Raw genomic sequence first — 23,654 nt, 5'->3', positions numbered from 1 at the left:
CGCTGTAGAAACTCGCATTTGATTTGACGGCAGCCAAGCTCAAAATGGCCTCTGCTGTTGGCTTTACTTATCAAATAAGATTTCTGCAAAACGCAGTGTCTACTAGAAATCTCTATGTTAAAGGCCACAAACACGTTCCAGGCATTCATGTCTTTCACTGGTCAAACTATGGGGACCTGGCAAGGCGGCACTGAATTGTATGTTTCATGGCATGAAAATACTGATTCTCATAATTTTGGTCCCTGGCTCAGATGTCACAACGAGCAAACATCTCACAGAGAAACTGCCAGGTGTTGAGATTCATTTGAGCATTTCCATTCTTTGCTTTTATTCCAATGAGTTCAGGATTTGAACTACCTGAATGCAACGGAAAGGTAATCTATACAAGTACCAAATAGTTAAAGAACTAATGTTAGTGGTGTCTAGTGGCTGTAAATAGTTTTTAAAATTGGCATAACACATTGCAAGCTGCTCCTTCAAAGGTCATGTCCAGGAACTGATTGGCAAGTTAAAGGTCTATCAAGGACGGCAGCGGGAAAATAATGTCCATTGTTAGTTACAAAGTAGTATATGGTCCCAGACCTGCTATGCCCTGTTGTGTATACCTTAGTTGACATGCTTTGTTTTGCTTACTTGTGCGAAGGATGGGTGAGAGGCAAACCACAAAGAATTTCAATGCAATGACCTGACTTGTTTCAGCAGCATACCCCCTCGTATGGAAAGGTACATGCCTTTGTCAAATAATACAGTCCCTTGCCCCCTGTGTGTATTTGTTATGTGAGAGGGTCAATGTAGGTTGAAAGAATGACTCTTGGGCAAGGGAGCACATACAGTTATAATGCCTGCATAGGGTATTTGACTGAGAGAGGATGAAGCAAAATCGGTTTCGGTCAGTATACCACATGAATAGTTGAATTGTGAGAAAACTGATACATTAAAATAGTATTTAAATACACTGACACAATCATCTTGCTTCTCTTCCTATAGTCACTGTTAAATGCAATACTTTCAGTTTCAGTCTGATTAGACTTGTCTCCGTTAATTTATTACCAATAACAAATAAAAAGAAAATATCTATGGCAATACTTACTGACAGGATCTGTTGCCAGAAGTGGCTTTGGAGTCTCTCTTGGAACACCAGAGCCATACTCATTCACAGGAGTTATTCTAAAGAAATATTCTGTTCCAGGTACAAGATTAGCCACCTTGAAGCTGAGTTTCTTTATATCAGCAATGACCGTAGCCCAGGTCTTCCGATCTACTTCACGTTTCTCTAAAATATAGTGTGTTACTGGACTACCACCATCATTTTCAGGAGGTGACCAAGAAATTTGACAAGACATTTTTGTGACGTCAGCGACACCAAAATCTGCCACAGGGCCAGGTGTGTCTGTAAATGTGAAAAAACAAAGTTAAAAAAGCAGATCACTTATAACGGTCAACTGCTCTTACAGAGGATGTGCGGCTACTCACCAAGGACTCTCACGTTTACAAACACTGCTTTTTCTCCTGCTGCATTGATTAGTGTTAAGGAATATTTCCCAGAGTCATCACGAGTAGAATTGGGGATAACAAGGAAAGCCATAGTATCAACCAGATCAACTTGTCCTTTTCTGACCACATTATCAATGCCCATTCTCCTCCAGGTAACTTTGGGTGCAGGTCGCCCTCGGACAATGGCAAACAATCTGATGGGACATCCAGCTCTCACTGTGACTAGTTTTCTCATGCTTGCATCCAGATCAATTTCAGGTGGTTCTGTACAATGGAAGAAAAAGAAAGTTTGGAATATTAAAACATTTGAAATGTATTTAATTGAAAAAACCCACTGCTTGTAATTTCTGCTGTAAACTCCAACACTCAAGTGCAATTCTGGATTATTTCATGCAACATTCCTGTTTGTAATCCTGTGATCCGTGAGACCTCGATGTCGTTAGGCAGCGCTCTTGACAAAAGAATTGACCTCCTTGCCCACATTAACAGTATAGCTGATAGTACCTGGTTTCAATGGAGACTGATGCAGGGGATAACAGGTGAATCAATGAATGCAACCTCAAAACCATAGCACAATCCCTTCTACACTGAAGTCTTGATTATGTCAGCCTCCTAACTCCAGTTCTGCATACAGCAGCTCGCTTTGTCACCATTGTAAACTATTTGATAACATCAATCCGAATCTTACGAATATTTCAAAGGCTTACTTTTTAAGCTAGATTGACATGGGATTTTTTATTAAGTACTTACAAGAACCATTTTTTATTTGACTAGGAAGTTGAAAGCCTTGGAAGGCCAGCATTCTCTCTGCAAACCTGAAAGCTATATTTCCTTCTTCATCATCCTTCCCTTCTTCCCTAGTGCTTTACTTGCAACACCCCCTCTAAACGATAACAGTGAGCTGCTTCTAGCCTACTCTCTCACACACTTCTTTTTCCTCTTATTTCTTTATCTACCTTGGTCTTCTTTTTCTCGAGGGCCCTATTTTATACTGTAACCCTTTTGTAACTCACACCACGCACTTTTACTGTATATTTATAAATATATTTTTGTATCTGTGATACATCTTTTTATTTAGGTACATTAGTCTACACTTTTAACTGTCTTTTAATTGTAGATCAGTCTATTGCCCCCAGGCCACATTTGTACTGCAAAAGGCATACTAAATAACACCATTTTTTATTCTAAAAGAGTACATTTTTTGAACACGTAGAGACAGACTGGACATTTACCAAGTATTTCCTTTGGAGACACAGCTTCTTTCAACTCTGCAGGTCGACCAACTCCAATTTGGTTTTGAGCAGAAACCCTAAACTCGTATTCTTGCTTTTCATCAAGGCTGGTGACAGTAAACTGGGTATGGACTATTTGTGCAGCCACATTACATCTTTTCCATCCTTCATCAGGAGCTGTGCTTGCACCTTTGGGTCTCATTTCCACAACATAGCCAATTATTGGAGCACCTCCATCATAAACTGGTTTTCCCCACCCAAGAGTAATAGAGGTCTTCGTGCTATCAGCAACCTTCAGATTAGTTGGAGGACCAGGTGGCTCTGCAAATAATAAAAGATATAGGTGCTGACATCGAAAACAAATAGCTGAAATCATTTAAATATAGTTTTGATTTAACAGAATTACAAACATCAATCCTTCCATACATTACCTATTGGGTCTTTAGCCACAACTGGTCTTGATGGCAAGCTTGGATCTCCAAGCCCAATTTCATTTTCAGCTTTGACACGGAACTGATATTCATGACCTGGGATCAGGTTTCCAACTTTCATTCTTCTTTCTGGGATCGGGCTCTTCGTTACAGCAACCCATCTTAAAGACAGTTTTTCTTTCTTTTCTAGGATATAGCCTGTGATTGATTTCCCACCATCATATTCTGGTGCATTCCATACTACGGTCATTTCTTCTTTGCTCACTTTAGTAATTTCTGGAGCATCAGGAGGACCTGGTCTGTTATACTTTGTTCTAGCAATAATTGGCTTTGTCTCCGTTGCCGGTCCAGCACCCATCTTATTCTCTGCACGTACTCTAAAGATATACTCGTTTCCTTCAACAAGACGTGTGACATGTGCTTGTGGCATTAATAAAGAGGCTGAATATGTAGACCAGACCATACGCCTAGTCTCACACTTTTCTAAAATGTAGTTTTGTATTTCACATCCGCCATCGTCCTCTGGTGGCTCCCAACTAACTTTGCATCTGTCACTTGAGATGTCAGAAACTTTCAGGCTTCTTACTGCTCCAGGGGCATCCAAAACACTCACAAGAGCATATGCCGTAAAAGAACCTGCTGGGTTTGTTGCAGTAATAACATATTTACCAGTGTCAGAACGTTTTGATTTTGTAAGAAGAAATTTCGAGGCATCAGCTGTTGTTTCAATCTTAACTCTAGGAGATCTACTCAAGTCTGCAGCATCTTTGTCCTTTGCCCACACAACTTCTGGTTGTGGCTTCCCTCTAACTCCAGCTTCAAGTCTAACTGATTCGCCTGCTTTTACAACAAGCACTCCAGCTAACTTCAAATCAAGTACAGGTTTCTGTATTTCTTCTTTAACAACAACTTCGTCTGTCTTTACCCAGTTACTTTCCCCGCCTTCATTCTTGGCCTGGACTCTAAACTGATAGGTTTGATTTTCAATGCACTTGTCTACCATAAATACTCTTTCTTTAATACTGCCTTTGTGGACTCGTTCCCATTCATCACCATCTTTAAGTTTTCTCTCAAGATGATAGGTTATATTAGGGCTACCACCATCATAGTCTGGTTTATTCCATTTAAGAAGAACAAATGTTTTTCCAATGTCTTCAATACGGAAGTTTTGTGGCTCGCTTGGCTTTTCCACTGGATTAATGGCAAGTATTGGTGTTTTAGTCTCAATTACCTGGCCTGGGCCAACTTTATTTTCAGCACAGACCCGGAAGAAATATTCATGATTTTCTATAAGTGATGCTTTGATGAGACGTTTTGTAAGATCTGAAGAGATTATTGACCATCCTCTCTGACTTGGTTCTCGACATTCTACAATATAATTTGTAATTTCTGAACCACCGTTATCATCTGGATTCTCCCACGCTACCATGCAAGAGTCTTTGGTAACATAACTTGTCTTCAGGTTCTTGCACGGACCAGGCCTGTCAAGCACATTAACCAGAACGGCTGCTTGAGCTTGGCCACTGTTATTCTTAGCTGTAATTGTGTATTTGCCATGATCTGCTCGGGTGGCACCTTTTATGTTCATTTCAACATGTGGAAAGTCTTGACTCATTTCAATTCTTGCTTCTTTAGCAAATGCTCTACTATCCTTAGACCATGTAATGTCTGGATCTGGTCTCCCTTTTACTCTTGCAGAAAGGTGAATTGTTTGACCCACTCTAACAGTAACCAAGTCACGACAAGTTGCATCAAGTTCTACTTCTGGAGGATTAAGGATGTCCTTGGCAATAACAGATTCTGGTAATTCTCTTGGTTCACCTTCTCCAACAATATTAGCAGCTTTAATGCGGAATCTGTATTCATTTCCTTCAATTAAACCAGGTACTCTGAATGCACATTGTCTGATGAGCTCATCCTTATTAATCCTATTCCACTGAGCAGTTCCTGACTTCTGGCATTCTACAACGTATCCCAAAATTGGGCTTCCGCCATCCCTTGTTGGCTTTGTCCAGACTAAATCAGCGGTTTCTCTGCTCTTGTCTTTAAGTTTAGGATTAATTGGAGGGCCAGGTGGTGTAATAGGACGTGATGCTCTGATTGGATCAGAAACAGGTGATGGTTTACTTAAGCCAGCAATATTTTCAGCAAAAACTCTGAATTCATATGTGTTGCCTTCAAATAGACCAGTAGCTCTGAATTTCAGATCAAGCACAGGTGATTTATTCACACGTACCCATTTACCTGATACTTCTCTACGTTCTAAGATGTATCCACTTATTGGGCTACCACCATCAGATTTTGGTATTGTCCAAGAAACTGTTACAGCATTTTCGGTAACATCAAATGCAACTGGTTTCCCAGGAGGTGATGGCGGATCAAACATATGTTTAGCAATAGTAGGTTTGGATTCAAGTGGCTTTCCAATTCCAATTTTATTCTCTGCTTGGACCCTGAAGATATACTCAGATCCCTTTTGGAGCCGTGGAATTTTAGCCTTTATGCTAGTGCTTCCAGAACTGACAATGCCCCAGGTTTCTTTCTTGCTTTCTCGTTTCTCAACTATGTAGTTCATGATTGGACTGCCTCCATCATCCCTTGGAGGTCGCCAGGAAATAACCATATGCTCCGGTGTTACTTCAAGTATATTGAGTGGTGCTGTTGGAGGACCAGGAACATCCAAAACTGTAAGATGTAGGGCCACAGTCTTGCTCCCAGCTATGTTTGAAACTGTAAGCAAATATTCTCCTGTGTCCTTTCTTGTGCAATCTTTGATGGTAAGCACTGTTGAGTAATTGTCAGTAACAATGGAGTAGTTCCCTTCTGATTTAATTTCAGCATTATCAGTTACCCATTTAGCAGCAGGAACAGGAATTCCTCTCATGATTGCAGGAAGTCGTACAGTGGTTCCAGCTTTTACAACAAGGCCTTCAATTAATTTCACATCTACTTCCACGCTTGGAGGCACTGAAAATGTATACAAGAAAAGAGATAAGACATTTGAAATGCAATAATGGAATCCATAAAGCATGTTACATTGTCTTATACATGTTACAAATAAATAGTTACCCAGTTTTTCTTGGCACTGTATTGGTATAGTAGTATCTGGGCGGCTGAGACCAGCAGCATTCTGAGCTTTTACGCGGAATTTGTAAATCTTGCCATTCTGTAACCCAGTTACGACACACTCTGGAATGGAAACTGTTTTAAATGGAATCCAGTCATCTGCTCCTTCTTCTTGATAGTCAACAACAAATCCTGTGATTTCAGAGCCTCCATCACGATCTGGCCAATTCCAAGCTAGTGAAACTTCAGTCTTGTCGAAATCTACATGATGTAGATTCTTTGGAGGCCCAGGTGGATCTTTTAAAAACAGAAAAACGCTGTTAGAACAAGATCTAATCTAAACATAGTTTACAGTTTAATAAAGGCCGCCAATTTATGATGATACTTACATATTGGGTCAATTGCCTTCATTGGTTTTGTTGATTCTACAAAAGTACTTCGCCCATACTGGTTCTCAGCAGCAACTCTGAACAGGTACTGAGCGCCTTCCATTAGATGTTTAGCCATTATGCTGTGCTTTTTGGATGATGTTGAAATTGGTATCCAGTTGTTACTTGCAACATCTCGTTTTTCAATCACATAATTTGTAATGACAGAACCTCCGTTGTCTTCTGGTTCTTTCCAAGTGAGATAGCAAGAATCTTTTCTGACTTCACTAATGACTAGATTTTTGGGTGGGCCAGGTTTATCTGAAAATAAAAAAAGGAAGCAAATTGTAAAACCTGGATCAGTTGCTGGGAAAAAACATGGATCAGTTGCTCCATTTGCACTAAGGATTTACAGTTCTTAATGCTGTGTTCTTATGAGCTTTGTGAGTATGGATAGCCCTTACAACATCCAAACTTGCTGATATAAAACAGGCCTTATATTGACTTCAAACATTTGTTAATATTTCTCCCTCTGCATCTCTATAAGCAGCACGGATGCTCTTCATGCATTTCATAGTGTATTGCACTGAGAATATCACCATTATATCCATTCAACACCATGTTACCACCTCGAAACAGCTGTCCTCCCTTCTACTACTAATATGTTGTAGATCTCCACCTTGAGGGCTCTCTTGGTATATGGCATTATGTGAATGCCTTGCCAGCAGGGATTACAGTTGCACAAGTGATAAGATCAAGTTTCAGAAAATGGCTAGGATGACAAAACAAGGTAGAGTGCAAACTCATTTAATGCCATTTAAAGGACAAGTTTATTTTACAATGCATCATCTGTGTCTTAAACAAATGGGACTACATTATGTTACATTATTTCACGCAAGCCCTAATTCAGAGAGAAACATGCACCCAGTAAGTACAAAGAGATTATTTACAAGAAGGGGATGTATCTCTGCGCTAGAGCAGAGATGCGTCAGTTTCCTTGCGCCGGGCAAAGAAATCCTTGCACCACCATAGATGCGCTGTAGTTATAATACGGAGCACCATGGCACAAGGATTGACAGCGCATGAGTCACACATTGCTGGAGTTGTGTCGCAAGCACGACGTAATTCCAGAAATGCTTGGGCAGGCCTATATAAAATACACTGCGTCACTCCTTATGCCTGCTCCAAGCAGGCGTAAGATTTTGAAGCAGTGAAATACTATATGTGGCGCAGTGAAATCTTGTAGATTTCACTGTGTCACTTCTGTGAGGCTTTCCCGTGTGGTAACGCCCTCCCAGCATACTTTATACCTGATTCAGGTATAATTTGGCACGAGCTTTACAAGGTGATGCATCTCTCTAGATGCGTCACGTTGTAAATTGACCGCAAGCTGGTGCATTGTATACGCAGCCGCTGCGTCACAAAACCTGACAAAACGGCGGTGCAAAAGTGTCCCAATGGGCATATAAATCTGCCCCACAATATATTATACATTGGGCAAATGTTAATAATATTTCTACTTTTGAAAAAGAAGATTAGAAGGAACGACGTATTACCTAGTACAACTACTTTCACTGAGACCGTCTTTGATCCTGCTTCATTCTCAGCAGTGAGGGAATACATGCCACCATCTTCTTTCATACAATTACGAATTTCCAACCGGCTTCCAACAGGTGTGACCTCGATGTCAGCTTTAGTTGAGACCTCTTTATCTTCCTTCTTCCAAGATACTTTTGGGAATGGTACTCCTTTGATCTGTGCGCTGAGTATTAATGTGTTACCAGCTTTTATGTGTTGTTCACGCACCATATTAGCATCAAGCATCAACTCAGGAGGTTCTGTAAGAAACAGTAACATGTATTATGCAAAGATAATGTTGTTACATGTTGTTCAGAAAAGAATTGACAAAAATATTACTTACCGAGTCTGTCCTTAGCTAAAACTGGATCACGTACATAAGCTGGTTCTGATTCACCTGCAGCATTGACCGTCATTATCCTAAATTTATAGGTTTCTCCCTCTGTAAGGGCAGTGACTTTGTAATTTGTTTCAGGGCAGGAATCGGCTGTGTGGTTTGCTTTCTTCCACTCTTCGTCTCCAACTTTTTGGTATTCAACAATATAACCAAAAATCTTTCCTCCGCCATCATGTCGTGGTGGTTGCCAAGACAAGGCAACAGAATTTTTCGTGTTGTCTATTGCTTCAGGATTAACAGGTGGACCTGGTTTAACTGTAAAACAGACCTTAGATTACATACCTGCATGTCACGTAAGCATCAGTAGGATGTACTCTGAAGAACTATGATACATACCTATTGGATCTTTAGCGAAGACTGGTTTTGATGGTAGACTTGGATCACCCACACCGATTTCATTTTCTGCAGAAACCCTGAATTCGTATTCACAGCCTTCCAAGAGATCTGTAACTACATACTGAGTGTCTGGATAAATGGGTACTCTTGAGCATTTGACCCATCGATTAGACATTGTTTCCTTCTTTTCCACAATATAGGCAAATATAGGCTTTCCCCCATCTCGTGGTCTATTCCAAGTTACCAAGGCAGATTCTTTGGTAACATCCTTAATTATTGGCATTTCAGGTGCTTCAGGAACCCCTGTTGAAATATGAAGAAATACATGTTACAAATTACTGTAAAGAAAGGCATGAATTCTCATAAGTGACACGGGTTTTAGCGCAGGCATGCTTACTGAATCGATCCTTGGCTTTCATTTCATCAGAAATCAGTGGATCACTTATTCCATACATATTTTCAGCACATATGCGGATAACATATTCTCTTCCTTCAATCAGTTTTGGAACTTTGCAGGTGGTCTTGCTACTTGCAGATGTGACTGGCATCCAGAGGTCCCTGTTTGTGTCTCTCTTTTCAATTATATAATTCGTAATGGGACTGCCTCCATTATCCAGAGGAGGCTTCCATGAGACAACCATGAAATCTCTGTGAACCTCATCGAAAATGACAGGGCCAACTGGAGGCTGTGGACGATCTATTAAAAAACAAGAACAGGTACTTCATCTTCTATCCTTTACATACACTGGAAAGATTTCTTTAATTGTTACATAAGAAAAATCTTACCAACAACGGTCACTTGACAAACACCCTTTCTAGCTCCAGTGACATTCTCTGCAATCACACAGTATTTTCCAGAATCTTCACGAACAGCCTTCAGTATTCCAAGGCATAATGTTGTTGGTGTTGTTTTTATCTTTGTGCGTTCATTTTCCTTAACTATCAGTTCATCTTTTAACCAGGTAATCTTCGGTGCTGGTTTGCCAGTGTATCTTCCATCCATGCTGAATGATTCACCAACTCGTACAATAAGTTGCTCTCTGAAGTCAAGCTCAAGTGTTGGTGGTGCTAGAATTAAAATAGAAAAAATTAGTAGTACAAAATAGGTGGGAACATATTTCAAGATATATATTTTTCTGATTAAAAGGAAAAGAAGTACATACCAAGCTCATCTTTACAGGTGATTGGTTTTGTGCAGAATGAAGGCTTGCCTTGTCCAACAATATTGACAGCACTTACACGATATTCATATGTGTCTCCTTCTTTCAAACCATCAACAGTGTATTTTCTGTCAAGCATCTTCTCCTTAGTAAGTTTGAAAAACTTGTCTTTTCCAATGAGACGACTTTCTAGAACATACATGGTTATATCTGATCCTCCGTTATACTTAGGTGGGTTCCAGGTTAAACTGACCGAGTTCTTGGTTACTGCTGTTACTTCAAGATCCTCTGGACGCTCGGGCACAGCTACAAATAAAGAAAACAAAACACTAGTCAGTGCCAAACATGGGTGTGTCATCAGAATATTCAGCTATGCAGTTGTCAAGCAGTAGCTTGCCACTTTTAATGTACACCGAATCTACCTTCAAGACCTGCTTGCTGTTATCTGCATGTTCATTACCAACAATTTTATTTTGAATTTATCAAACAAGTTCAGTCCAAGGAAATTGCCAATCACATTGTAAAGAAAGCGTCTTAACTCAATTCGGAAACATAAGGAAATTACAGATTTACAAAAATGTCATAAGAAATATGTCATATTGAATTATGAGACAAGAAGGTAATGACAAACAAATGAATGTGAGAAATGTAGAACCTGAATACAAAAGAAATATTGTAATACATAAAAATGACTTACTAATTGGATCTCTAACAACAATTTCTCTTGGAGTCTCAATAAATGGGCCCATGCCAATAATATTTTCTGCTGCTATGCGGAAATGGTAAGCCACGCCTTCTATTAATCCTTGCACAACTGCATTTTGCCTTGTCACTGTATATGATACTGGACTCCATCCTCTGCGGCCAGCATCACGCTTTTCAATGATATAATTGGTTATTGCGGATCCACCATCATCTTCTGGAGAGAACCATGTGAGTTTGCATGAGTCGATAGTTAGATTCTCTGTAAGGAATGGTTCACTAACAGGGCCAGGAACATCTGCGGAAAGAGAAAAGCACATTTTGTTTGACATCCTTTTTCTAATCGCAAAATACAATAAATAAATCAAAGCTTTTTTTTAGTGTACTTACCCAATACATCAACAATAATTGTCTTTTTTCTTTCTCCGCATTCGTTTTTAGCAAGTAGTGTATAATAGCCTTGGTGACTTCTCTGGCACTTCTTAATGACCATTGAAGAACTTATAGATGTTGTTTCAATTTCAGCTTCTGCGGGTAAAGGCCTTTCATCTCGGCTCCAGGAGATCTGTGGAGGAGGCTTTCCAGACACATATGCTATAATTCGAATAACCCCGCCAGCATGAACAACAATTCTGTCCTTGACACTGGCATCTAGCTGGATATCAGGAAGTACTGTAGGAAAACACAATTAACATCAGAGTTTCAAAGCTTTCACTTGTGCAGTTTTTTTTAAATTGGTGTTCCAAAGATTCAACAGAAGTATATTTATTTATCCTTAGGTAAAATGCAACATACTGGTTTTTACTAACATTTTGTCCATAGCATTCTTCCCGGAATTTCTATTCACTTTTCACACCTGTGACTACAGCTAAGTTACATCAATACATTTCTGTGGCTGAAAGCTGCGTTTTAACCAAACCTTGCCATACAGAACACTAAAAACGAAAGGAGTCACCAATTATCTCTGGTAGGGCTGTTTATTGAGTATCATTCATGCAATCTATTTAACTTTACTTTTGCAGCTCACTGCATTAGCTTTGTATCACATAATATTGCTCCACAGATTTGCAATAGAAGCCCTGGACTGTGTGAATTCCTAACTACTGTTTGATGAATGAGAACATTGCAGAGACAAGCCTAACACAAATATATTCACGGTGTGCATTGAAAATAATGTAACATACCTATTCTGTCCTTGACTTCAATAACTTCTGTAACTTCACCAGGTTCACCAACACCAGCAGCATTGACTGCTCTGACTCTGAATTTGTAGAAACCTCCTTCCTTTAATCCTGGTACAACGAACTTTGTGCCTCTTACTTCTTTGTCCTTGGCCTGCATGAAATGAAATATCACTTTACATATATCTCTATCAAACTCATGGACACCTTAAGCCCAAGATGATACACCACCTACCTTTTCCCATTCCTCCTTTCCTTCTTCTTTATATTCAACAAAGTATCCAGTGATTTTAGACCCCCCATCTTTTGATGGTGGAACCCATTCCAGGTCCACAGTTGACTTTGTCCAGTCAGTGACCTTTGGAATAGGTGGACCAGGTGGAGCTATAAAAATAAAATGAGGGTATATCAGCTTTTTTATCTCCAGGGCAAACTTGAAATCAATAAGAGTATTTGTCCACAGTTTTTACCTATGGGATCTCTGGCCATAGCTGGGTCAGACGGCATACTTGGAGGACCAACCCCAGCAGCATTAATAGCCAGGACACGGAATTGATATTCAGAACCTTCAATAAGGTTCTTTGCCTGGAAAGAGACACCAAATGGCATTGCTTTAATGGGATCCCGGTTAATCCTTTTCCATCTCTTTCCTGTTGTTTCTTTCGCCTCCAACCAATAGCCTGTTACTGGAGAGCCACCATCATATTCTGGCTCTTCCCAGTTGACAGTCATTGCATCACGTGATATACTACTAACTGTAGGCTTTTCACATTGTCCTGGAACAGCTGTAAAATATCAAAATACATAATATTAAGGAAGAATGTTTTTGAAAGTGTTGCATTTAACAAACTGGCATTTACAAATCTACATTATTTTCACTTAATTGCATACTTACAGAACAGGTTTCTTGCTGTTTCGGGCTCACTGTCAAGTGGTTCCCCAATTCCATATTTATTTTGAGCCAAAATACGAAATATGTATTCATGACCTTCCAGTAACTTCGGTACTGTGTAGAGGCATTCTTTAGCTTCATTAGTTACATGAACCCATGTCTTTCTGTTAGCTTCTCTTTTCTCAATGACGTAGTTGGTAATCTTGGAACCTCCGTCATCTTTTGGTGGAAGCCATGCTAATGTCATTGTGTCAGCGGTAATGGCTTCAAATTTAATGGGTCCAACTGGCGGTCCAGGGCGGCCTGGTATTAAAGACAAAGGTTTATCAAACATGAGTTTGCAATCTAATTTCATTTGAAACTAAAAATGTCTTATTTGTTTGAAGTTTTGAAGTGTTTAAACGTCCTTTATTTTTTTACTACTTCAAAGGAAGGACTAAATGTCCTAATAAACTATAATTAACTAAGACCTTTTGTAGAATATTGTCACGTTGTTTAAAAGGGAGAAACAATTTTCAAACACATGGGCATATTAAAACTCTATAATACACTTACCAAGAACATTGAGCCTCATCTCCTTTGAATCTTGTCCCTGATTATTTTCAGCTGTCAAAGTGTACAATGCAGTATCACTTCTGCGTGACTGCTGGATGAGTAAGGTGCAAGAATCTTCACCAACAACTTTATTGACATGTTGGTCAAACTGAACTGGTACTTTGTCATCAGGTTTATTTGGAGGCGCTTTGAACCATTTTAGTGTGGGGAAGGGCACGCCTTTTATTTTCGCTATGATACTGATATCAGTCTTTTCTTCAGCCTCAAGAAATTCTGTCAGCTCAATAGATGGTGGGCCTGAATAAAGAAAATGATAACATTTGAGTTTCTGTATCCATCCTCCTGAAAAATCTTTATTTCTGTAAACTGATTTGTATTTTACTTACATTGTTGATCCTTTACAACCAGTGGCCCAACAGTATTTGAAGGTTTACTGGTTCCTGCTTCATTGACTGCTCTGACTCGGAATTCATACTCTCCACCCTCCTTCAAGTCTTCCACAGTAAACTTTGTTTCTTCAACATCACGCTTATTGCACTGTTTCCAGGATTCCTTTCCTTGTCCTGTAGGGTCCCAGGTTAATCGTTCAATTATATAATGTGTAACAGGAGCACCACCATCATTCTTTGGAGGTTTCCATGTGAGAGCCACAGTGTTCTTTGTCACAAGGCCAATCTTGAGTCTTGTAGGGGGATCAGGTGGATCTACAAAAATATTTTATTTGATTAAACCTATATCTCTGGTATGCAGAATGTTTTACAGCGCATGCTGAGACTAAAGAAAATATGTTCTTTGAACAGTTCATCTAGAATGCTTTTACCTTCACCCTAAAGTGAAATGATTTGAAAAACTCTGAAATGTAGCTTGTGACCATCCCTACATTCTACACTGTTTATATTCTACACCATTTCAGGATATGGTAGATTCATTTTAGATTTTACCCACCATAATACTTTGTGATTTCTGGTATTTAAATACTTTATTATTCAAATGATAGCAATCTATGCAAAAAATTAACATATCTGGAGTTACTGATTTTGTTTATGAAAATAAGCATTTTATTCTGAAATCTCGAATTATGAGATTATTTTGAAACTTTACATGCATAGGCATTTCTCAGATAAAACGATTTTCCCAGTTCAGCTACACCTATCATTCATGTTCCAGGTGTGCACTATTTAATGTAGAATGCACAAAAAACAGTTTTCCTTACTAAATATTGTTTTTTCTGTCTTACACAACCACAACAAAGTTCACTCAAATACACTCTTAGATGCATCTGAAAACAAAGTTGTGAACATTATCATAGGAAAATGGTACATTTCATGAAACTTACGAATTGGATCTCTCGCTTTGGTTCTTTGAATAGTTGCAACTGGAGGGCCAACGCCAAAACGATTTTCTGCACGCACCCGGAAGAAGTATTCTTGCCCATCAATTAGATCTGGTACAACAAATGAGGTGCCTCCACAGTCATTAGTAACCTTGACCCAGGCCTTCCCTTCCACTGTTTTCTTTTCTATGATATAATTCTTGATTCTGTCACCACCATCATTATCTGGAGCTTTCCATGAAAGTTTGCAGGAAGATCTTGTTGGATCACTGACTTTGAGATCTTTTGGTGGTCCTGGTGCATCTGCCAAATTCAAATAACAATGAACATATGTTTAAGGCACACTATACTTTTGTATTGTTACAGTACACTGATTAATTGTGAAAGAGCTCATGAGCTTACCCAAAACGTTTACTCTAACATTGACAGTCTTCTGCCCGGCTTTATTTTTTGCGGTTATACTGTATCTGCCTGAGTGACCTCTGTTGCATATAGGTATGGTCACAATTGAAGAAGTGTCAGTTGATTGAACCTGCCAGGAGAAAAAATACAAATCACTGTAGTTAAAATATTCTTGCATCAGCCTCACATCATAGTGACATATTGTCTGCAAATTAAGAATAATGAAAAGCAAAAAGTTAAAATTCTACCTGTGCATCTTCAGGGACATTATGAACTTGGTCCTAAAATGAATTGAAAACAATAGGAAATAATGACATAAACACATGTGGAAGTGTTTCACTATAAACTAGATTGATCTAAAAGCATAAGCTGTATCTATGTGTGCGTGTTTTACCTTTATTGCAGTTGTTGCAAGTCCTTCAAACTCCCAAGATACTTTAGGAACTGGTCGCCCCTTGATAACAGCAGGAATTTTGATTAGTGTACCAGCACGGCAATTTAGAAGGTCTTGTGCTCCAATCTCAAGTGAAATATCAGGTTCTTCTACAAAAAGAATTGAAAAAGTGGTATTGTTTAATAATGACATTAACTAAGCATGGAACAGTATTTGGGAGTACAAGTAAATAGCCCTACCTAGGATATCCTTAATTGGTATGTCTGTGGTGGCAAGGCTTGGTTCAGACTCTCCTGCTGCATTCACAGCTTTCACTCTAAATCTGTAATTTTTGAGTTCCTGAAGATTTGGTATCACACAATTACAAGTAGGAAACAGTTTGTCTGCTTCATTAGCCTTCTTCCAATCGCTGGTACCTTCCTCCAACATTTCCACAATGTATCCTTTGATAGGACTGCCGCCGTCCTTATTTGGTGGTTTCCAAGCAAGAGACACACTTGATTTTGTTTTGTCTTTAACTTCAGGACATGATGGTGCTCCTGGTACATCTGTCAAGGAAGAGAAAAATAAATCAAAATGAAAACCACATTTTCTTGAATAGCATTTCAACACATTTAATCATAAAGTTAAATGATTTTATAGAGAGAATTCTGTCTTGAAATGTTTTAAAAATGCATGTTAGTGAATTTGTGTATAAATGTTTCATCTATATATGAAATCCTTTTATTTATTTTTTGTATAGTACATTTTCAACCCTGCAGAGCAGAGTAGCAGAGTGGTTTGTAGGCATCAAATACAATTGCACATAGTAACAGATTTTACAGTAATATTGAATGGCACATTTGTGATCTAAATCATAATAATATATGTAGTCTCCTGCTTTCTCTCTTTCTCATTCTGTATCCTCTTTACTTTCTTTTCTATTGAAAAGAAATATTAGGCCAAGTTTGTAAAACGTATTTGCATTGTTTCAGTGTTGTGATCTTTTTAAAGTCATTTAGTCATTGTTTTCATTTGTCACAAACAGTGCTATAAAAATTTATGTTAACATTATATAGCCTGTTTTTATTTACAAGTAGAAACAGTGGCAGTACATGACCAACACTGCAGATAGATTAAACCAAGTTGTTGCCATTTGAGAACACAATTGTTTGGTTGTTTGCATTTACGATTTCATCAGTAGGGCTTTCACAAAACTGTTACCTAACACTTCGCATTTTGGCACTTGTACTGCAAGCGTGGGCTATATGTCTCGCATGCAAAATGCTCTTGGTTAAAAAGTCAGGACTTTATTTCATTAAAAGGCCTGCCTCAAGGATTAAGAACACAATGCAAAAATTGTTTTACTAACTATTTTCTGATTCCTCCTGACAATATTCAGCTACAATTTAAATAATCTGTTTTGGTATTTTTACTGGATTAACACATAGAGTAATTTCAGAAATCAGGGTTTTGATTACTAGCTTGTGGTATGAATGGTATCAACCTTTGTGATCCAGTTCATCATCTCAATTTATTTCAATATTGTAATCATTTTGTCATTTATAATGATATATTTTCAAAAACTGAAACCAAAGGTCAATAAAAAAACAAAGTTTAACTTTAAATTTTTGAGCAGGCATATAAAAAACTGCTTTAATGCAATGCAGTACTTACTAATTGGATCTACAGCGCGGGCAGGATCAGAAGGCTCACTTGGGGGACCAATTCCTGCAGCATTCTCAGCCATTGCTCTGAATTGATATTCAACACCTTCGATCAATCGCAGCACATTGTATTCCAGGGCTTTTAATGCTGGTTTTGTTACTGGTGCTCTGTTAACTCGTCCCCAGTAGACTCCACCCACTTCTCTCTTTTCTAGCCAGTAGCCAGTAATTGGGGAACCACCATTGTCTGCAGGTGGTTGCCAAGACACCAACATTGAAGATCGATCACAATTTGAAACTGTTGGCTTTTGAGGTGGGCCGGGAAGGCCAAAAGGATCCTTGATGACCACTTTCTCAGATAGGCATTCATCACTTGTTCCATACTTGTTGATAGCCCTGACTCGGAACTGGTATTCACCATTTGTTATGAGGTTCCATACCTAAAATAAATATGATAGTGCATTTTTTTAAGCCTTTTAATTAGTTTTGATGAGAAACAACATTTGCAGTTATACAGTATACTTTATTCCATGTGATGATCAGCAGCAGCCTCACTTTGCACAACTCATTACCCTCTATACCCCCTCCTTCAACCGATGTCTGGATAGCTTTACATTTTAAACATATTTTATAAAACTATTTTCCATATTTTAATTTAAAGCTCTGTTCATTATTTTAATATGCAGTCAAAGGCTAGATCAATTTGTAACTTCACAGTGAGTACTGTAACTGGTTGTGCCAAGATTGTTTTCATTCCATAACTCTGAAGCCTCTTATGTAATAATGGTTTTGTCAAACAATCACGCTGTGACTCTCACAGCTTGATCTGGTGATGCTTAGCTGTTTTCAAAGAACTAGTTTTGATGCCTTAATTAATCAACAGTTCTTGCCAATAAAAACTGCTTAGCATTTACATTAGGCTAACAGCATGTAGTTAATGTAAACTCTTAAGAGATCACTCATGAGTACACAGCATTATCATTTAGATAATTGCTCCTTAACGCCACTTGTCCCTTTTCCTTGTGCTTGCATGTAGAGAAATTACCTTATGATGCTGCTAGCTAGAATTCTAATTAATGCTGTATTAGAACATGCAGTTTATGGAATGATCACTTATAATGCACATAGTGGCTTTGTAAGGAATGACATAATAATTTGCCAGCCAATCACAGTGTGACTCTTACAGATTTTGTCACTGCCTCAATGTAATGTCACACTGCTATGCTTGTGATCCTCCATTGTTTAGCAAATTCATTAGGGAAAGTCTTGTTGTTTTTAAAACCAAGGGGCATATTATCAAGCATGGCGCTATAATTATCGCCGCTTTAGCGGCAGAAAATTGCAGCTAAAGCGGCGATAATGGGCTTGATAATATGCCCTTGTGAATTCCCATAGCAGCCCAGGTTAACACCAGAACATGGGCTGCTATGGGAATTCACAAGAGCATATTTTTATCGCCATTCTTGATAATATGCCCACAATTTACTAAACACCTGCTTCTCCAAGTTTGCAGACGATATCAGTATTATTAAAGAGGAGCAATAATATTATGATAATTTCCTTTTACTCCCTTGCCTTCTTTGATAATGCGGTCTAGAATATTCATTATTGCTATAATAGTTATAGATATGTTATTCATTACATCTGTATGTCGTGGATTTTAGAATGCCTTGCTACAAGTGTACATGATGGATCGTATTTACAAGGAGGCCTGGATGGGCACATGTTGATACGTAAAGTTTCAAAAGCAATTTGGAGACAATGTGGAACAGACAGAATTACAGAAGATAATATGATAAAGCTGAGGATAGAATATGGATAAAATAGTAAGAGACAAACGGATAAATATATGGTGGATCTAGTATCGGAAATAAATGCAGTGCACCAGGGTGTGGAGTGTGAATGTTGCTCTCCCCACTTTTGGAATTTGCTACAAGTGTAGCCACACCTTGCTTTATAATTATCTTTTCTATTAATATCTATCTTAAGATTGAAGCTAATACAAATAAATTGAACACTAAAAATTGTGAAGCAGAAACACAATATTTGCAAGCTCATATTTTCTGAAGACAAATGCAGTCCAACATCCAACATCCAACATCCTCTCTACTGTGGGTTCTTTACAAATATGTCTGCAACATCGAGTCTGTCATGTTGTTTTGTGCATACACACACTTTGGATGTTGCATTAGAAAAGACCGTCCTCTGTATTGTTGGTTACCTATGGTGAGATTCACAATATAGTGATATCATATAAAGAACTGTATAGCAGTTTTAGTTGCTATTACTAGCAATATGAAAGAACTAAAGTGAGCATTAGGTTAGACTGCACAAAACATCTTAAATATGAAAGTCCATATAGCTTGTCAAAATGTCCTTGTTTAGTAAACTGGGACTCAAAGTTCTTTGCAGCATTACTAAACAGGGATTGCTATTTTATTGATTAAGAGCACATGCCTCAGCTCATCCGTCATGTTCAACTGAAGGATTTCTCAATTAGTGCTTTTCTGAAAACATTTTGGAGACATAAATCATGGTTTCTAAACTAAGTAATGCTTCAATATAAATAATGAGTATTAAAAAGCAAACCTACCCCAAATCTCCTGTCAACAATAGTGTTTGAGACTTCTTCCCATTCAGATTTCTTCTTGCTTGCATCTCGTTTGTCAACAACATAGTTGAGAATTTCACTTCCGCCATTGTCCAGAGGAGTATCCCAAATTAAATAGCATGATTCAGCTTTGATGTCAGTAACAGCAAGATTTCTTGGAGGTGAGGGGCGATCTAATTAATCACAATAGAGAAAAAGAAATGTGTTAAAACATGACAACAGTAGACACATATTTAGTTCTCTAAAATATGTAGTATTTATGTAAATAAATACTTACCAAGTACTTCAACATGTACTGAACGATACGCAGTTCCCAGACGGTTTGATGCTGTCACAACGTAGGTTCCAGTGTCACTTCGAGCTGATGCAGGCATACTTATTTCTGTTTTTGCTTCGCTTCTTGATAATTCTTGTTTGTCAATCTTAAGAGCCTCTGTTGATTTTTCAAGTGGCACATCATTCTTTGTCCATTCAATTTTCGGCATTGGAAGACCTGTTACATCAGCTGGCATATTAACTGGTTCTCCTGCTTTTACTTTGATGGTATCACCCCGGACGGTCAAACGCAATGTTACAGTAGGAGCAACTAAAAAAAAAAAAAAAAAGAGATATTAAGTGCAAACTAAGCAATTGCAGAGCATTATAATAGTAGAATTATTGATATGTATAAGTAGGCATACCTTCATCATCTTGAATAACAACATTAAGGGGAAGTGATGGCTCGCTTTCACCAAGTGCATTCACTGATCGAACACGGAATTCGTACATGTGCAGTTCAGCAAGATTTTCTACCACAAATGATGTATCTGGACACAGTCGCTTGTTAACCCTTTCAAATTCAGTTGCATCATGTCGTCTCTTTTCAATAATATATCCTGTAATAGGGCTACCACCATCATTACGAGGATACTTCCAATCAAGGGTAATGGTTGACTTTGTTCTTTCTGTATATGTAAATCGTTCTGGTGCACCAGGAGGACCTGTGCATAAAAAGTAAATAATGTTAACCATAACATTTTATGTGAGAAAATATAATGTTGTAAATGTATTGGTTGTTTGAGCTTACATAACAAATAACTTAAATGCAAATCTACAGATAGATATTGAGATGTCAACAAAGGCTGAAATGTACTGTGGGTTTTTCAAATTCTTTTTAAAGGTTAAGTGGATTTTATTTCTAAGTAATGGTAAATGTGAAATTTCTTATTATTTACCTATTATGATAGATTACTAAACAAAATTAATCAAAGAAACAAAAGGATAATACTATAAGGAAATGAAAATCCAGGGGTGAGATCAAAATAACGCAAATAGAAATTTAATATGAGCAATTAAAAATTGCAATAAGTTATTTACCAAGAGGATCAACTGCAAGAATGGGTCCGAGGTCAACAGGAGGACCACTACCAAATTTATTTTTGGCAATAACACGGAACATGTATTCTTGTCCTTCTAGGAGACCCACTATATCACATTTGGATCTTTCTGTTTCTATAGGTAGTCTCCATGTATGCATTTTAGCATCCTTCCGTTCAATTGTGAAGCCTGTGATATCACTTCCACCATCATCTTCAGGATCTGACCAGTTGAGTAATATCATTTTTCTTGTAACAACAACAGGTTTTAGATCAAGTACTGGGCCTGGAACATCTATAAAACAGAGTAACATGAACAAATTATTATGCAAATCTGCTTGATAAATTGTTAAGATTTGAAATCAAAATCGTGAATTTGTTGAGGAGAACTGGTCGAAGTACCAGAGAACATGGCTGATGGTTGTATTGAAAGTGGTGAAAAGAAATATTGCCAGGTCATGGGGAGCAAGTCTCTCTGCAAGGGTGGTGTACTGGGAATCTGATCTTGATTGGTGCTGTGCAGCTGAAAAAGTAGTATATGAGAGTCAGGGATACAAAAGGAAGTGGGAAAAGGTCTGGGAACGGTGGTTGGCATATAGGGATTTTTTAGGCCCCAGCGGAGCTGGTGTACTTCTCCACTGAGTTCTCTTTCTTCTGCATGGGAATTTGTAGCAGCAAGTGGGACCCCACCTGTTTCCCGGTGCAAAGTGTACCAGATGTAAATAAACTCTCCGCTGCTCTGACTGTTAGCGTTTCACAGTTTATTGTAATGGAGAAAACATTTGATAAATAGAATTTGAAAAAAAAGAAATTGTGTATTTGTTGGCTATCTCTGTAAACAATGCATATTTATGTATGGACATGTGTGTGTGTGGGTGCAAACTGTCTACATTGAATAAGCATATTAAACAACAACAGATAATCCATCACTCAGTATTTCAGAATAATTCAACAGGACATGATATTCATTATTTACGGTTTATCAGAGTTGTTCCAGATAAAGAAGCAATAACATTTAATAAAATAGTTTTTCGCATTTCAGGAAATTAGACTTATCTTATTCCATAGCACCAGGTCATATCTCTCTTTTTGAGCTATAAAGCAATTTGTAAGGTATAACAGCTTAAAGATTTCCTCCACCACAGTGACTTACTACGATAATGTTTTGCGGATCTCGCATGGTGTAATGAACTTTCTTTGGCAAAATGATTTGATTTCAGTTGCTTACCCATGATTTCAACTCTGGTTGCAGCATATTTGGTACCACTTTCGTTGCTGGCAGTGATGACATATCGTCCATGGTTTTTCCTCTCTGCATTTACAATTGTTAATTCTGAAGAGGTGCCAATATTAGTGATAACTGCGCGTTCTTTTTCCAATTCTCCTTCTTCCACAGTCCATTCAATGGTAGGCGTAGGTCGGCCTGTTACAGTTGCAGGAATTTTTAGAGTTTGTCCAGCGAGTATCTGAATACCTCCTTTCACAGAAACATCCAACTCTACCACTGGTGGTTCTGTAAAGAAAACATTAATATTATAACAAAACCAGTAATAAGAGATTAATATTGTTAAACCTAAGCCAGGTAAAGTAAAGTATTCATAATTACCCTGTGGTTCCAAAACTGTTATTGGCTCTGTTACTCCAGGGGGACCTTCACCAGCATTATTAACAGCAATCACACGGATTTTGTAGTCAGCACCTTCCCGAATTCCTTTGACTGTGTATTTACGAGGTTTAATTGGTTTGTCTGTACAACGTGACCATTCATTTGTGCCCATGAGCATTTTGTCGACAAGGTAGCCCAAGATATCTCCTCCACCGTTATAAATTGGAGCATCCCATTCCATCTCAATGGCAGAGGCACTTGTATCAACAACTCTGGGAGTTGGAGGTCCAGGTGGCACTTTAAAGAAAAACATGTAAACACCAATTTTAAGTCTGCTGCTTCTAAAAGTATCAACATTGGTTGATAGACTCAACATGATTAAGATAGTAGTACCCTTGACGTAGGGATCTAGTAATCAACAGACATTTTCAAATTGGATTCTATTTTGGTCTAACTCCATCTGATACCATAACATTGTTTCCACTGTGTTGTAAGAACTGCCCACTTCTGAAAGAGTCTCAAATCTATAACGGCCCACATGCATAGTTAGACCCTCACATACCCTTCAATATGGCACAAGCTACTAGAGGCAATCCACTTAGCAGTTACGGGTTATGTAAGCACCAAAATCAGTAAACCATCAACCAATTGAATATTTTGGTTTATTATACATATGATTCTGATGTAAGAGCAAGAGGTTCACAAACATGGAATCAACTCTTTGATTTATCAGTGGCCTCTTACAATCAATGAAATATGTGTAACATTAAAAAGCCATTGCCTGGGCTGAAATGAACATAACTAGTGTATTAGTAAAATGCATGCTTACACGTGGGCATCTTGGCATTGAATAACTCAATGGTACTCATTTTATCGACCTCAGAAGGATGGAAGGCTGAGTGGACCCACCAGGAT

The 23,654-nt window shown here is 38.3% G+C and overlaps 1 protein-coding gene across 1 annotated transcript in view; it reads right to left on the bottom strand.

Moving 5' to 3' along the window:
- The window catches only part of TTN (titin), a 379,890-nt gene that overhangs the window by 75,371 nt on the left and 280,865 nt on the right, over nt 1-23,654 (bottom strand). Inside the window, exons 204-235 of the mRNA XM_078681496.1 lie at nt 22,740-23,036; nt 22,362-22,646; nt 21,135-21,428; nt 20,459-20,758; nt 20,056-20,364; nt 19,761-19,951; nt 17,178-17,607; nt 15,761-16,069; nt 15,522-15,670; nt 15,376-15,408; nt 15,128-15,257; nt 14,729-15,028; nt 13,779-14,096; nt 13,393-13,689; nt 12,841-13,140; nt 12,416-12,730; nt 12,181-12,329; nt 11,949-12,099; nt 11,155-11,436; nt 10,760-11,062; nt 10,066-10,368; nt 9,689-9,970; nt 9,300-9,599; nt 8,903-9,205; nt 8,513-8,821; nt 8,148-8,429; nt 6,613-6,912; nt 6,227-6,520; nt 3,158-6,124; nt 2,727-3,047; nt 1,474-1,758; nt 1,091-1,390 (exon numbers count right to left, since the gene is read on the bottom strand). Of these exons, the coding sequence (XP_078537622.1) occupies nt 1,091-1,390; nt 1,474-1,758; nt 2,727-3,047; nt 3,158-6,124; nt 6,227-6,520; nt 6,613-6,912; nt 8,148-8,429; nt 8,513-8,821; nt 8,903-9,205; nt 9,300-9,599; nt 9,689-9,970; nt 10,066-10,368; nt 10,760-11,062; nt 11,155-11,436; nt 11,949-12,099; nt 12,181-12,329; nt 12,416-12,730; nt 12,841-13,140; nt 13,393-13,689; nt 13,779-14,096; nt 14,729-15,028; nt 15,128-15,257; nt 15,376-15,408; nt 15,522-15,670; nt 15,761-16,069; nt 17,178-17,607; nt 19,761-19,951; nt 20,056-20,364; nt 20,459-20,758; nt 21,135-21,428; nt 22,362-22,646; nt 22,740-23,036 (11,388 nt within the window). The remainder of the gene's footprint in view (nt 1-1,090; nt 1,391-1,473; nt 1,759-2,726; nt 3,048-3,157; nt 6,125-6,226; nt 6,521-6,612; nt 6,913-8,147; nt 8,430-8,512; nt 8,822-8,902; nt 9,206-9,299; nt 9,600-9,688; nt 9,971-10,065; nt 10,369-10,759; nt 11,063-11,154; nt 11,437-11,948; nt 12,100-12,180; nt 12,330-12,415; nt 12,731-12,840; nt 13,141-13,392; nt 13,690-13,778; nt 14,097-14,728; nt 15,029-15,127; nt 15,258-15,375; nt 15,409-15,521; nt 15,671-15,760; nt 16,070-17,177; nt 17,608-19,760; nt 19,952-20,055; nt 20,365-20,458; nt 20,759-21,134; nt 21,429-22,361; nt 22,647-22,739; nt 23,037-23,654) is intronic.

Source organism: Lissotriton helveticus, chromosome 3_1 (assembly GCF_964261635.1).
Source record: "Lissotriton helveticus chromosome 3_1, aLisHel1.1, whole genome shotgun sequence".
NCBI lineage: Eukaryota > Metazoa > Chordata > Amphibia > Caudata > Salamandridae > Lissotriton > Lissotriton helveticus.
Note: the sequence above shows the minus strand (reverse complement) of the source record. Positions and strands in the feature narration are given on the sequence as shown.